The sequence below is a fragment of the Scyliorhinus canicula genome, chromosome 2 (genome assembly GCF_902713615.1).
Source record: "Scyliorhinus canicula chromosome 2, sScyCan1.1, whole genome shotgun sequence".
NCBI classification, from domain to species: Eukaryota; Metazoa; Chordata; class Chondrichthyes; order Carcharhiniformes; family Scyliorhinidae; genus Scyliorhinus; species Scyliorhinus canicula.
The window spans coordinates 89,900,538-89,916,097 of NC_052147.1; the positions used below are offsets into that span (position 1 = coordinate 89,900,538).

At 47.5% G+C, this 15,560-nt stretch overlaps 1 protein-coding gene across 2 annotated transcripts in view; it reads right to left on the reverse strand.

Annotated features, from left to right (window-relative positions):
- The window catches only part of heatr4 (HEAT repeat containing 4), a 188,386-nt gene that overhangs the window by 105,239 nt on the left and 67,587 nt on the right, over positions 1–15,560 (reverse strand). For both annotated transcript variants that reach the window (XM_038782580.1, XM_038782586.1), the window contains 2 exons: positions 10,858–10,992; positions 1,607–1,795 (listed from right to left, as the gene is read on the reverse strand). In XM_038782580.1, coding sequence (XP_038638508.1) covers positions 1,607–1,795; positions 10,858–10,992 — 324 coding nt within the window. The remainder of the gene's footprint in view (positions 1–1,606; positions 1,796–10,857; positions 10,993–15,560) is intronic.

Here is a 15,560-nt window from a genome sequence, read left to right on the forward strand (position 1 = left end):
TGGTGAAGTTTAATTAAGTAGAACCAGCATGTATTTGTAAAAGGCAGATCGTGTTTGACTAATCTAAGTGAAGTAACAGAGAAGGTTGATATGGGGGATGCAGCAGTGTTTCCTACATGGATTTAAAAGAAGCATTTGATAAATAATACATAAAAAAGGTTTAAAAATTGAGGCTCAATGTCAGCTTGGCTAAAAAATTAGCTTAAAGACAGAAAACCGAGCATCGTGGTAAATGGCTGTTTTCAGACTGGACGATAATCGATAGCAGTGTTCCCCTAAAGTCAGTGCCAGGACCACAGCTTTTTTTTGATGTATTAGAATTACTTGTATACAGAGTAAAATTTCAAAATTTGCTACTGATTCCAAATTTGGTGTGCAAACCATGAGGATGATATCAATCAAATCAATAGAATATAGATTTTGCAGAATAGATAGACACATGGCGGTTGTAATTCAATACAGAGAAGTAGGAGGTGATGCATTTTGGCAGAAGGGATAGGGAGGTGAGACAATATAGACTGACTGATACAGTTCTAAAGAGTGTGCAGGAAGAGGGTGAAATGTACATAGATTCTGAAGTGTTAAGATCCCAGGCCAGATCCCAACCTTTGTTAGGATACTAGACAAGAACTCCAAAGAAAAACGATGAGGAAGGGATACTTCACCCCAGGAGTGAATACTCTGATCAATAGGTATATTTTATGTTAAAACAAACTTTTAATTTAAACACTGAATTTATCACATCAAAGAAAATCACTTTACAATTAGTTAAACAGTCTTCAAACACAAGGGCAAACTTAAACTTACACCTTCACTCTAAATATTCCAAACAAGCAACCCCAATACAGCTCAAATGCCACTTACAAATAAAGTTAACAGTTTTACTCTGTTTACTTGCTTATCTGTGCAGAGACCTTTTGGCGAGAGAACCTTTTGAGAGAAACCAGAACATCCTTCCGTCTTGTCAGAAGTTTCTGCTCACCCACACATCATTTGGCAAAACTGCTGTTCAACTTAAAATCTTGCAGACTCCCAAACTACAAACAGACCTGGCTCCTTTCATTAATTACATCATCTTTAGCTCACTATGATGATCTATCACCTATTTAACCAGGACTAAATACACTCCCTCAAATTATCTACTCTGGTGAATCTCCAGATATCATCGGCACCTCTTTGTAAACAAGTAAATGGTTACGATTAATCATGACCTCGCGTTTTACACCTCTTAATTCTAGCTTTAGCAGAGAGTATGAATACCTTCATCTAGGTTGTTTAATAATATTACTGGAAAAAAAACTTACTTGAAGAGATATAAAATATAATATATATATATATACATATATACCAAAGATGTGTAGATTAGGTGGATTGCTCATGCTAAATTGCTCCTTCGTATCTTAAGGTTAGGTGGGATAATGGGGATGTGGGCCTACATTAGGGTGCTCTTTCAGAGGGTCAGTGCAGACGCGATGTGCCGAATGGCCTCCTTCTGCACTGTTGGGATTATGTGGAAACAAGATTGAAAAAACTAATGTCATGAGTTGTGAAACATACATTTATGCAGTAAGTTTTTTTTCATATGTGAGATGGTGATAGTTCATACCATGCAGCAGGATGTCCTGTAGGATTTCTGTGACTCTTGCATTCACCTTCTCCATTGCGACATGGCAGATTGCTGCCGCCAATTGCACAAGCTTGTTACTGCTGTTCAGCGCCTCACTAATAAGCGGTTGAAGAGCCTCCGGCACAGCTTGGACTTCATCCTCGTATCTCAAGTGAAGATTGATGAAATCTACAATTAAATCACTGGCATCAGAAATCTAGTTCCTTGAAACTTGTACCATCTGAGTGTAGCCCTGTTACTCTTTGCATGACCTGCCTTACTGTTCCCATTAAAGTCAATGAGAGACATCCCAGCCTGGTTTTTGCATTAAGAGTAACAGTAAGTCTGGCAGCACTCACCATTATAACAGAGTAAATCAGATAACAACTTTCACAATCCGCATGTGTTCAGTCATATGTGGAAATCAGGGTGTCACTGTCCAATCTGACCTTCGCCGGGTGTTACACTACGCTGGTACTGGAATAAATGATTCTCCATTAAGATACATTGGGGTGTGAATGTGCAGAATATATACCAACTAAAGAGGTCACAAAGATTAAGGCTTTTTTTTTCCATTTACAGGATGTTGGCGTTGCTGGTTAGGCCAGCATTTATTGCCTATCCCTAGTTGCCATTCAGAAGGTGGTGGTGAGCTTCCTTCTTGAACCACTGCAGTCCACATGGTGTAGGTACACCTACTGTGCTATTTGGGAGGGAGTTCCAGGATTTTGACCCAGTGACAGTGAAGGATCGGCAATATATTTCCAAATCAGGATGGTGAGTGACTTAGAGGGGAACCTCCAGGTGGTGGGGTTCCCACGTATCTGCAGATCTTGTCCTTCTAGATGATAGGGGTCATAGGATTGCAAGGCGCTGTCTAAGGAGCCTTGACGAGTTACTGCAGTGCATCTTGTAGATGGTACAAATGGCTGCCACTGTTCATCGGTAGTGGAGGGTTTGAATGTTTGTGGAAGGGGTAGCAATCAGGCTGCTTTGTCCTGGATTGTGTCGAGCTTCGAGTGTTGTTGGAGCTGCATCCATCCAGGCAAGTGGAGAGTATTCCATTACACTCCTGACTCGTGCCGTGGAGATGGTAGACAAGCATTGGGGGGGGTCAGGTGGTGAGTTACTCGCTGTAGGATTCCTAGCCTTTGACCTACTCTGGTAGCCACAGTATTTATATGGCAAGTCCAGTTCAGTTTCTGATCAATGGTAACCCCCAGGATGTTGATTGTGGGGAATTCAGCGATGATACTGCCACTCAACGTCAAGAGGTGATGGTTAGATCCACACTTGAAGGAGATGTTCATTGCCTGGCACTTGTGAGGCACGAATGTAACTTGCCACTTGTCAGCTCAAGCCTGGATATTGTCCAGGTCTTGACTGCTTCTTTATCTGAGAAGTCGCAAATGGTGCTGAGCATTGTGCAGTCATCTGCGAACACCCCACTTCCGACCTTATGATGGAAAGGAGGCCATTGGTGAAGCAACTGAAGATGGTTGGGCCTAGGACCACTACGCTGGGGAACTCCTGCAGTGATGTCCTGGAGCGGAGATGATTGACCTCCAACCACCACAACCATCTTCCTTTGTGTCAGGTATGACTCCAACCAGCGGAGTCTTCCCCCTGATTTCCATTGACTGCAATTCTGGTAGGACTCCTCGATGCCAGACTCGGTCAAATGCTGCCTTGATGTCAAGGGCACTTTCACCTCACCTCTTGTAATCAGCTCTTTTGTCCATGTTTGAACCAAGGCTGTAATGAGGTCAGGAGCAGAGCGATCCTGGTGGAACCCAAATTGAGCGTCCGTGAGCATGTGCCATTTGATGGCATTGCTTTTTAAAAATATTTTTATTCCGTTTAAAACAAACCTCAAAATGAAAAGAATCCCAGCAGATCCCCCCCCCCATCTCTACCAGCCAACCCACATATGAACATAACACCCCCGCCCCCCCCCCCCCCCCGCCCTCTCTCCCCCCCCCCCCCCCCCTCCCTCCCAATCTGGGTCCCCGATTTCCCCACCCCCTAAACTGCTCCTCCCATTAGTAGCTGACGGTAGTCAACTTTTTAAAGTGAAGAATACATAGACCCTATCTCTTATGGAACCCCTCAATCGTCCCCCTCAAGGTGAACATCACCGTCTCAAGATATAGGGCGGGATTCTCCAACCCCCCGCCGGGTGGAAGAATCGGCGGGGGTCGGCGTTAATCCCACCCCCGCCGTCCTCCCAATTCTCCCGCCCCCCCAAAAACCGACCCAGCATGAGTTGTGCTGCCCGCCTCGGAGAATGGTGGAGTCCAACGTGACTCAATGGGCGCCTGGGCCGCCTGAATTCTCCGGCCCGCAATGGGCCGAAGTCCCGCCTGCCTGTAGCCGGTCCCGCCAGCGTAAATCAGAGAAGGTCCCTTACCGGCGGGACCTGGTGGCGCAGGCGGGCTCCGGGTTTCCTCGGGGGTCGCGGGGTCATCTGGCCCCAGGAGGTGCCCCCATGGTGGCCTGGCTCGTGGTCGGGGCCCACCGATCCGTAGGCAGGCCTGTGCCGTGGGGGCACTCTATTACTCCACATCGGCCGTTGTGGTCCTCTGCGATGGCCGATGCGGAGACGAACCCTCCCGCACATGCCCTGGCGCTCCTGCGCATGCGTGACTCGCGCCGGCCGGCGGAGGCCCTTCGGCGTTGGTTGGCGTGCTGCCTGGCCCCTGTCCCGCCGGCTGGCAGGGCGCAAACCACTCCGGGGCGGGCCTAGCCCCTTAAGGTGCAGAGGATTCCGCACCTTTGGGGCGGCCTGACGCCACTGTGGTTCACACCACTCCGTCCTGCCGGGGCCACCGGCCCATAGTAACTATCAGGTCCCCCAGTCACACTGAGGCACAGGGAGGAGAAGCTGACCTCCACCACAACAGGACCAACCTGCGAGCAATCAGCAAGGCGAAGATTAAAACATCCACCCCCAGCTCCGGCAGTTCCGAAAGCCCAAATGTGGCCAAGGGACTGGGCTCCAAGTCCAAATGCAAGATCGCCAACATGGTACTGAAAAGCCCTCCAAAATTTCTCCAACTTCGGACAGGACCAGAACATATGTACACGGTTGGTTGGCCGGACCTCTCCCACACCACTCACAAGTATTCTTCACCTCCTCAAATAGCCGGCTCATCCTTGACCTCATCATGTGCGCCCTGTGCACCACCTTTAACTGTATTAATCCCAGTCTTGCACATGAGGTTGAGGCGTTAACCCTCCACAACACCTCACACCACAACCCCGCCTCCAGCACCATCCCCAGCACCTCCTCCTTTTTGGCCTTAACCCCCTCCAATGATGCTGTATCCTTCTCCAGAATTCTCCTACAAATAGTCAAGTTAGCCCACCCCTGCCCCAATGAGCGACAACGTCCCCTTCAACAATGAGGAAGGCATTATCACTGGAAAAGTTGGGAAAACCTTCCTTGCAAAATCCCGCACTTGCATATACCTAAAGGCCTCTCCCCTTGGAATTCCAAACTTCTCTGTCAACTCCTCCAAGCTCTCAAACTGTCCTTCCAAGAATAAGTCTTTCATTTCCACCATCCCCAGCTTCTTTTTTTTAATTCATTCATGGTACATGGGCATCGCAGGCTGTGCCAGCATTTATTACCCATCCTTAATTGCCCTCGAGTCAACCACATTGCTGTGGGTCTTTTAGTGAACCAGATGGGCTTTTACGACAATCGACAATGGTTTAATGGTCATCATTAGACTTTTAATTCCCGATTTGAATTGAATTTTGATTTCACCATCTACAGTGGCGGGATTTGAACCTGGGTCCCCAGAACATTACTTTGGGTCTCTGGTTTCTAGTCCAGTGACAATACCACTATGCCACCGTCTCCCATCCCCGAAGCCTAGCATCCAATCTTGCTGGCTTGAACACATGATTCTCCTGGATTGGCATCAACCTCGACCCCGTCCCTTACTTAAAATATTGCTGAAATTGCCTCCATATCTTCAGCGTGCTAACACCACTGGACTACGTGAATATTTCCTTGGGGCAAACAGAAGCGGTGCCCTTGCCAGCGCCCACAACCTGAGCCCCTACAAGAATCTGCCTCCATCCTCACCCACATTGCCTACGGTTCCCTACCACAACCCTGCACCATCTCGGTGTTCACCCCAATAATAATACATTGGGTGCGGTATTCTCCTCCCCCCCCCCCCCCCCCCCTCCCAAACGCCGGGTGGGCGTGCGAATCGCGCCACGCCGCCCTGACCCCTGCACGCGATTCTCCCACCCCTCCCAAAACCAGCGCTGCGCGAGTCGCGCCAGGCGGCTCGGAGAATTGCCGCAAACGGCGAGCGGCGATTCTCCGGCCCGGATGGGCCGAGCAGCCGCTCTGACACGTCAGGGTCCCGCTGGTGATGTCCACATCTGGTCGCTGCCGGCGGGAACTCTGCGAGAACGCTCGGGGGACGGCCTGTGGGGGGAGGCCAAACCTTCTGACTGTCACCCTCACTGAAGCACTATATTCCGAGTCCTTGCTACCTTACCTGCCCAGACAAACACCAATGATAGGGGAGGTTGTACCACCTCAACAAATCCACCTTGGCCCTGCCTACCAGGCTTGTAAAATTCAATTTACAGAGCCGGGCCGAATCCCGAGCCACCTGCACCCAAGATACCTTAAGTGAGTAGTCACCATATGAAACAGCAATCCCTCCAAGCCAGCTCCCGTCCCTGGCGGAGAGGCCAAAAAGCACTCTCTCTTTTTCAAATTCAATTTGTAACCCAAAAAAGCCCCAAATCGCATAGCAGCCCCATATATCCCTCACCTTGGGAATCATAGGAACACAGAAACCGAACATACAGAGCAGAAGGAGGCCATTCGGCCCATCGCGTCTGCACCGACCCACTTAAGCTTTCACTTCCACCCTATCCCCATAACCCAATAACCCCAATAACACAAAATAACCTTTTTGGTCACTAAGGACAATTTATCATGGCCAATTTACCTGACCTGCACGTCTTTGGACTGTGGGAGGAAACCAGAGCATCGGGAGGAAACCCATCCAGACACGGGGAGAACGTGCAGACTCTGCACAGACAGTGACCCAGCAGCGAATCGAACCTGGGACCCTGGCTCTGTGAAGCCACAGTGCTAACCACTATGCTACCATCCTGCCCAACCGGCTTGGAAATATACACCAAAAGGTCATGAGCATACAGAGAACACCCTATGCTCCGCCCAACCCCCCTCACTACTCCCCTCCACTTATCCAAGCTCCTCAGCGCAATGGCCAAGGGCTCTATCATCAGCGCAAACAAAAGAGGGGTTATGAGACACCCCTGAAAATATCCCGAGTTCACCTCATTCGTATGAACACTCGCCTTCAGTTCCTTATACAACAATCTGACCCACGCCACAAACTTAGGCCCAAACCCAAACCATTCCAACACCGCAAACAAATAACTCCACTCTACTCAATCAAACGTCTTCTCCGCATCCAGGGCCATCACCATTTCCTGATCCTCTGCTTCTGATGGGGAGAGCCCCACATTTAACAAGCGTTGCACATTTGAGGGCAACTGCCTACCCTTTACAAACCCTGTCTGATCCTCCCCAATCACCTGCGGAGGCATTCCTCTAACCTAAACGGCAACACTTTGACAAGAATCTTGTCACAGGGATATTGGCCGGCCGACACGACCCACACTTCAGCAGGTCCTAATCGTTTTTTAACAACAGGGAAATAGATGCCTGTCCCATCGCCCTCGGAAGTGCCCCCCTAGCTACTGCGTCCACAAACATCTCCCTCAACAGCAGCAGCAGCCTATCCAAAAACTTCTTATAAAATTCCACTGGGTACCCATCCAGCTCCAATGCTTTATCGTTTACATCTTCTCTTCCGCCGGCCGATCTCCTTAATCCCCACTGGCTCCTCCAACCCTACCCTATCTTTCTCTTCCACTGCGAGACACTCCAGCCCCTCCAAAAACTCCCTCGTATCCGAATCTTCCGCCGGAGGCTCCGAATGAACCAATCTCGTATAAAACTCCTCAAATGCCCTATTCACCCGCTCCGGCACAGCCACCAGCTCCCTCACCCTGTCCCGAACCTGACAATCTCCCAGGAGGCCGTCTGCCGACAGAGCTGTTCCGCCAGCAAGCGGCTGGTCTTCTCCCCGTACTCTTAAACCACAGGCTTTGCCTGCCTCACCAAGTGTATTACTTTCGCTATAGACAAAAGGTCAAACTGTGTCTGCAGTTCCTTTCTACTGGCCAAAGGTTCCGGACTGGGATCTTCCACATACTTCCCATCCACTTCCAGAATTTTGTCTACTAACCACTGCCACTCTTCACTTGCCTTCCCATCCACCTGCACCTTAAATGAGATGATCTCGCCCCTTACCACCGCCTTCAGCACCTCCCATACCACCAACGGTGAGACCTCCCCATTTTTATGAACCCCACATAATCGTAAGTCACCTTTGCCATCCTCACAAAAACCTGGATCCATGGGCAGCCCCACATCGAACCTCCACACCAGCCTCTGTGCAGGCCCCTTCACCCAAGCTCCAAAACGGTCTCTGTACAAAAGGCTCCTTCTCCAAGACCACAGAATCACCAGTTATTCTGTTCAAGTATCTCAATTTTCCTTGTTACTCCTACTTATTTCAACCTATAAATCTCCGTATGCTCCCTGTAACCAAGGGGGACTCTCCCTATTGTTTCTGTCCTGCCGGTGCATGACTCTCCCTATTGTTCCTGTTATTGTGTGTGTGACTTTCTGAATTCTTCCTGTTCCTCAGTGTGTGACTACCCCTACTGTCCTTGTTCCTCACTGTGGGTCTCTCCCTATTGTTCTCGTTCCTCAGTATTGATCTCTCCCTATTGTTCTTGTTTCTCAGTGTGAATCTCTCCCTACTGTCCTTGTTGCTCAGTGTGTGACTCTCCCTATTGTTCTCGTTCCTCAGTGTGAATCTCTCCCTATTGTCCTTGTTCCTCAGTGTAGGTCTCTCCCTTTTGTTCTAGTTCCTCAGTGTGTGACTCTCCCTATTGTTCTAGTTCCTCAGTATGGGTCTCTCCCTATTGTCCTTGTTCCTCAGTGTGGGTCTCTCCTTATTGTCCTTGTTCCTCAGTGTGGGTCTCTCTCTGTTATTCTAGTTCCTCAGTGTGTGACTCTCCCTATTGTTCTAGTTCCTCAGTGTGGGTCTCTCCCTATTGTCCTTGTTCCTCAAGTGTGTGACTCTCCCTATTGTCCTTATTCCTCAGTGTGGGTCTCTCCTTATTGTCTTTATTCCTCAGTGTGTGACTCTCCCTATGATGCACGATCAATAACTCTCGAAGCGAGATTGGAGTACAATTGAAGGCTTTATTGGACTAGATGTTTCCCCCAGCAGCGCAGATACAGAATGCAGCAGCTGGGGAGACAGACTCTTATACTCCGCCTTACTGGGCGGAACCAGTAGGCAGGCTTCACCAATGATCTTGCTGTCTCAGGTACCTCCCACACCAATGGTCTTACAGCCTCAACCTGGGTACCGTAATACCCCTAATACTGACTACCACACCCTATTGTTCTAGTTCCTCAGTGTGGGTCTCTCCCTATTGTTCCTGTTCCTTAGTGTAGGTCTCTCCTTATTGTTCTTGTTCCTCGCTGTGTGACTCCCCCTATTTTTCTAGTTCCTCAGTATGGGTCTCGTCCTATTGCTCTTGTTCCGCAGTGCAGTTCTCTCTCTGTTGTTCTAGTTCTTCAGTATGGGTCACTCCCTGTTGTTCTAGTTCCTCAAGTGCGAGACTCTCCCTATTCCTCAGTGTGTCTCTCCCTATTCCTCAGTGTGTCTCTCTCTATTCCTCAGTGTGTCTCTCTCTATTCCTCAGTGTGAGACTCTCCCTATTCCTCAGTGTGAGACTCTCCCTATTCCTCAGTGTGAGACTCTCCCTATTCCTCAGTGTGTCTCTCCCTATTCCTCAGTGTGTCTCTCCCTATTCCTCAGTGTGTCTCTCCCTATTCCTCAGTGTGTCTCTCCCTATTCCTCAGTGTGTCTCTCCCTATTCCTCAGTGTGTCTCTCCCTATTCCTCAGTGTGTCTCTCCCTATTTCTCAGAGTGTCTCTCCCTATTCCTCAGTGTGTCTCTCCCTATTTCTCAGAGTGTCTCTCCCTATTCCTCAGTGTGTCTCTCCCTATTCCTCAGTCTGTCTCTCCCTATTCCTCAGTGTGTCTCTCCCTATTCCTCAGTGTGTCTCTCTCTATTCCTCAGTGTGTCTCTCCCTATTCCTCAGTGTGTCTCTCCCTATTCCTCAGTGTGTCTCTCCCTATTGTTCCTGTTCCTCAGTGTGAGACTCTCCCTATTGTTCCTGTTCCTCAGTGTGAGACTCTCCCTATTGTTCCTGTTCCTCAATGTGAGACTCTCTCTATTACCTATTGTTCCTGTTCCTCAGTGTGAGACTCTCCCTATTGTTCCTGTTCCTTAGTTTGTCACCCTCCCTATTGTTCCTGATCATGTGTGTGGTCTCTTCCTATTGTTCTTGTTACTCAATGTGACCCATCCTAATCCAGTGTGTGTGACGGTACCTATTGTTTCTGTTACTGAATGTGTCTCCCCCTATTGTTCCTGACCCTCAGTGTGGGTCTCTTCCTATTGTTCCTGTTACTCAGGGTGACTTTTCATCCCCATTCACCGTGAGCGCAAATGGCAAGAGACGGTCAAAACCTCATTTCAATAAATTGCAATAAATCTAAACATAATTAAAGTGCTTCCCTGTCATGTGTTCCCTCCTCAATGAACATTCATACCTCTCCAATGTGATGTCAGTTTACAACAGGTATTTAAAAACGCGCAAAAGTTCAAGAGGAACCTGCCAGGGGTGCAAAGGTAAGTACGACCCCCCTGGTAAGGGACTGCCCAGGCAGTGCCTCCTGGCAATGGGCAGGGGCAGGCCCTCTACGGAGCTCCACTGGGATCGGTTCACCATGTGTGAGAGAGGGTGGGGGGGCGGCTTCGCTTTAGTGGGGTAGGGGGATTGCCCCGGTGCTTGCAAGAGGCTTATCTATGGTGGGGGGTGTTTCCCCAATGCATGGTTCCTCTTATCCATGGGTGGGTGGGAAGTGAACCACACTACTCTGTCTTACACCAAGGATCACAGGTATTTGTGCCACATGGTAGAGCTAGGACAGACGATGACAGCTACAGATATCTTAAACAGGAAGAACAACACCACACTGAAAATAAATTGAAAGATTTAGAAGTTTTTAGAGATACAAGTGTAAATAATACCATCATCTTGTTCCAGTTTTGGTCGTTCAATAGCTCCACAGGTGCAGGTTACCAAGGCATTGAGCTGGACATTGCTATGTATCGTTTTGAGATCTTTTTTCAGTTCTTCTATAGTGATATCCTGCCAATGGGTATCTAGAGCGGATGACAAATTAAAACTGTACAACATTGTTTTTTTCACATAATATGGTATAGTATCAAGATTCTTTTCGAAGCTTGCATCTGTGCACCATCCAATTTGCAATGGAGCAATACGCTGCAAGGTCACGTGTTCAGCTCTCAATCAGCTTACAGGAACGGTCCAGGTGAAGAAATAGGTCACGGTTTTTATTGCCAGTCAGTATCTGGGGACCCTACCAAAGTTATGTGTATGTTCCACACGGTCAAATTCCCTACTGGGAATTTCTGCTTGGGTTTTACATGAACAAAATTTCTTTGGCTAAAGGTGCAAAAGGAAACCCAGTTGAAAATCAGCGAACATATATTACGCTTGGACCTGTAATCCAAGTCAGTCGTCGACTGTAAATAGCTGAGACCCAAGCTTGTGGTACATTGATAGCTACGGTCTATTAGAATAATGACCCATTTATTTCTATTCTCTGGCCATTACGTACTCCTCAGTCCATTCTAATATATTTGCACAATCTCATGAATCCTAATCGTGTATAACAACCTCGAATACTTTTGAAAATCCAAATGCAACACATCCACTGGTTCCCCCTTACCTACACTGCTAGGTACCTCAAAAAACAGATTTGTCAAACACAAATTCTTTCATAAATCCAGTTGATTCTGCCTAATCATATTGCAATTCTCTTAAATGCTCTGTTACCACGTCCCTAACAATAGATTCCAGCATTTACCCCACTACTGATGTCAGGTTAACAGGTCTATAGTTCTCCATTTCTTCACGCCCCACTCTTTCTTGAATGGTAGGGTTACATTTGCTACCTTTCAATCCATCAAACTGTTCAAGAATCAATGGATCTCTGGAAAATCAAAACCAAAGCATCCACTATCTCTGTAGTCAAAAATATTTTAAAATGAAGGTGCAGGGGTCACGTGATGTGAGCGGCTGTGTGTTTGCAAGCTCCAACTCTGCTCATCCTTTAATCAGTTTCATTTCTCCTCACGCAGATTTCTTATTTGCCCTTTCCTGATTTACATGGTATATATTGTGTCTCGAGAATTGTCAGTTGGTGTTTCTGCACAGTGGAACCGAGTTAGAATGTTGAATCCTCACTTGTTTGTGGCGGCTGGAAGGTGCTGGGATGGGGCCCAGTTGCTTTTGAGTGGGTTCCTGCCCTGACGGTGCTGTGTGCATTGACGGATGATGACTGCCAATGAATAATGCTGTTCTGGCTGAAGATCTCAGCTGAGGTACAGGCCGTCGGGGCCCAGTTTGTGTTTTTATGGAGGTAATAGGGCACATGAAGTGGATCTTGCATTAGAGAAATTTGATGGAGCACGGTAGCATTGTGGATAGCACAATTGCTTCACAGCTCCAGGGTCCAAGGTTCGATTCTGGCTTGGGTCACTGTCTGTGTGGAGTCTGCACATCCTCCCCATGTGTGCGTGGGTTTCTTCCAGGTGCTCCGGTTTCTTCCCACAGTCCAAAGATGTGCAGGTTAGGTGGATTGGCCATGATAAATTGCCCTTAGTGTCCAAAATTGCCCTTAGTGTTGGATGGGATTACTGGGTTATGGGGATAGGGTGGAGGTGTTGACCTTGGGTAGGGTGCCCTTTCCAGGAGCCGGTGCAGACTCGATGGGCTGAATAGCCTCCTTCTGCACTGTAAATTCTATGATAATCTATGATAATCTTCGAGGCCTGGGGTTGCTGTGGCCTTCTGACCACTGGTCCTGTTCCGGATGTCAGTCGTGAGGGGTTTGGTATGGCTGAGTTGGTCAGGCCATCGCCTCCAGCCAGAGCCTAGATTGTTGACTACCTGGGTCCTGGTGAGATGGCATGGTGGAAATAATGATGTCTCGTGCTTCGATTGTAGGAATCTTTGAGATGCTAAAGTGTGCTCATGTGATCCTGATCCTGCCTCATCCTTAATTTTGGCTTTCTTCATGCGCCTGTGAAGAATTCTTTATCCTGAGGACTGCCTCACATTCCTGCATCTCGGTTATTATCCTGGACGTTGCTCCCTGTTGATCATGTTGTTGTCTGTTTGATGTTGTGAATTGTTTTCATTTACAAAGAAGTAAATAATGTTGGTGTGTGAGATGGCCTGTATCGTTGAGTATCTGGATTAGCAAGTTTGTGTCATGTTAAGCCGAATGTTGATCAATAGCATCCTTACAGTACAAAAGGTCAGCTGGCACATGGAGTCTGCACGTACCTTCCAAAAGAGCATTTTACCTAGGCCCACTCCCCCGCCCTATCCCCACTACCGTACACATTGATCATGGCCAATCCACCTAACCTGCACAGCTTTGGGTTTGAATGTGGAATTTGTGCACAGTATTTATCCTAAATATATTTTGGCCTTATATTGGCTGCCAATCATTGTGATGGAGGGAGGGGTTTGCTTTTCATTGTCTCTCCTGCCTTGCTTAGAAGGAAGATAAGTGGAGGCGGAGCAGAGCGAGGGATGGAGAGTTGGAGTTGGGACAGTTAGCTTGGCCTCACTGTAATCGAGGAACGTCACTCAAGTTAGAGCGAACCAGTTTCTTCCTTTTAATTTGGATCAGAGCACCTGTTTTTTTTCTCTTCGGTAGTCATACCCCATTTTCCTGAGTGCTCCTGGTTGTCGTGATGGGTTCCCTGGTGCTGGGGGGAGGTGGACCCCTTCTTCTCTGGTATGGTATCCCCCTTCCAGCTGGGATATGATGATACTAAGATGAGTGGTAAAGCGAAACGTGCAGAGGATACTGGAAGTCTGCAGAGGGATTTGGATAGGTTAAGTGAATGGGCTAGGGTCTGGCAGATGGAATACAATGTTGACAATTGTGAGATTATCCATTTTGGTAGGAATAACAGCAAACGGGATTATTATTTAAATGATAAAATATTAAAGCATGCTGCTGTGCAGAGAGACCTGGGTGTGCTAGTGCATGAGTCGCAAAAAGTTGGTTTACAGGTGCAACAGGTGATTAAGAAGGCGAATGGAATTTTGTCCTTCATTGCTAGAGGGATGGAGTTTAAGACTAGGGAGGTTATGCTGCAATTGTATAAGGTGTTAGTGAGGCCACATCTGGAGTATTGTGTTCAATTTTAGTCTCCTTACTTGAGAAAGGACGTACTGGCACTGGAGGGTGTGCAGAGGAGATTCACTAGGTTAATCCCAGATCTGAAGGGGCTGGATTACGAGGACAGGTTGAGTAGACTGGGACTGTATTGGGCAGCATGGTAGCATTGTGGATAGCATAATTGCTTCACAGCTCCAGGGTCCCAGGTTCGATTCCGGCTTGGGTCACTGTCTGTGCGGAGTCTGCACATCCTCCCCGTGTGTGCGTGGGTTTCCTCCGGGTGCTCCGGTTTCCTCCCACAGTCCAAAGATGTGCAGGTTAGGTGGATTGGCCATGATAAATTGCCCTTAGTGTTAGGTGGGGTTACTGGGTTATGGGGATAGGGAGGAGGTGTTGACCTTGGGTAGGGTGCTCTTTCCAAGAGTCGATGCAGACTCGATGGGCCGAATGGCCTCCTTCTGCACTGTAAATTCTATCTATCTATGTACTCGTTGGAATTTAGAAGGATGAGGGGGGATCTTATAGAAACATATAAAATTATGAAGAAAATAGATAGGATAGATGCAGGCAGGTTGTTTCCGCTGGCGGGTGAAAGCAAAACTAGGGGGCATAGTCTCAAAATAAGGGGAAGTAGATTTTGGACTGAGTTTAGGAGGAACTTCTTTACCCAAAGGGTTGTGAATCTATGGAATTCCTGGCCCAGTGAAGCAGTTGAGGCTCCTTCCTTAAATGTTTTTAAGATAATGATAGATAGTTTTTTGAAGAATAAAGGGATTAAGGGTTATGGTGTTCGGGCCAGAAAGTGGAGCTGAGTCCACAAAAGATCAGCCATGATCTCTCTGAATGGCAGAGCAGGCTCGAGGGGCAGATGGCCTACTCCTGCTCCTAGTTCTTATATTCTTATATCCTTCTTAACCTCAGGCCTTTTGTGAAGAGTATCAGTGTAATAATTTCCCTTTAGCTCTGGAGTTCCCGGGGTGTTTTATTCCTCTGTTATTTTTTGTTGAAGCCAAGGATATGATGTAACTCTGTTGCTGACAGTATCCTACTTTGGATCTTGTATCTGGGGAGGGAACACGTTGGATATTGTCCCTGACTCATCTGGTCTTATTTATTTCTATGCTTGCTGCTCTGTTCCCATGACTTCTGCTGTGTGCTGTACCTGTTTTGCATTGTTAAATATGGCTTTATCTTCTCTTTCATTTTGATGTTATAATTGTTAAAACTTGAAAACGTAAATAAAATCCCCGACTTTTGAAATGCTTTTTGCTTCCTCTACCAAGAAGGCAGATACGAAGTATTTGTTTAAATTTCCACTTCCTTATTCCCCATTATAATTTCTCTGGTGTCTGCTTGTAATGGGTCAACATTTACTAGAGAAACATTTACAATCCATCTTTCAGGTTCTATTACATAAGAAATATGAGGAGCTGACCGTACAGTCCCTCAGGCCTGCTCTTTTTTTTTTAAAATAAACAATTTTATTGAGGTAATTTTTGGCTTTGT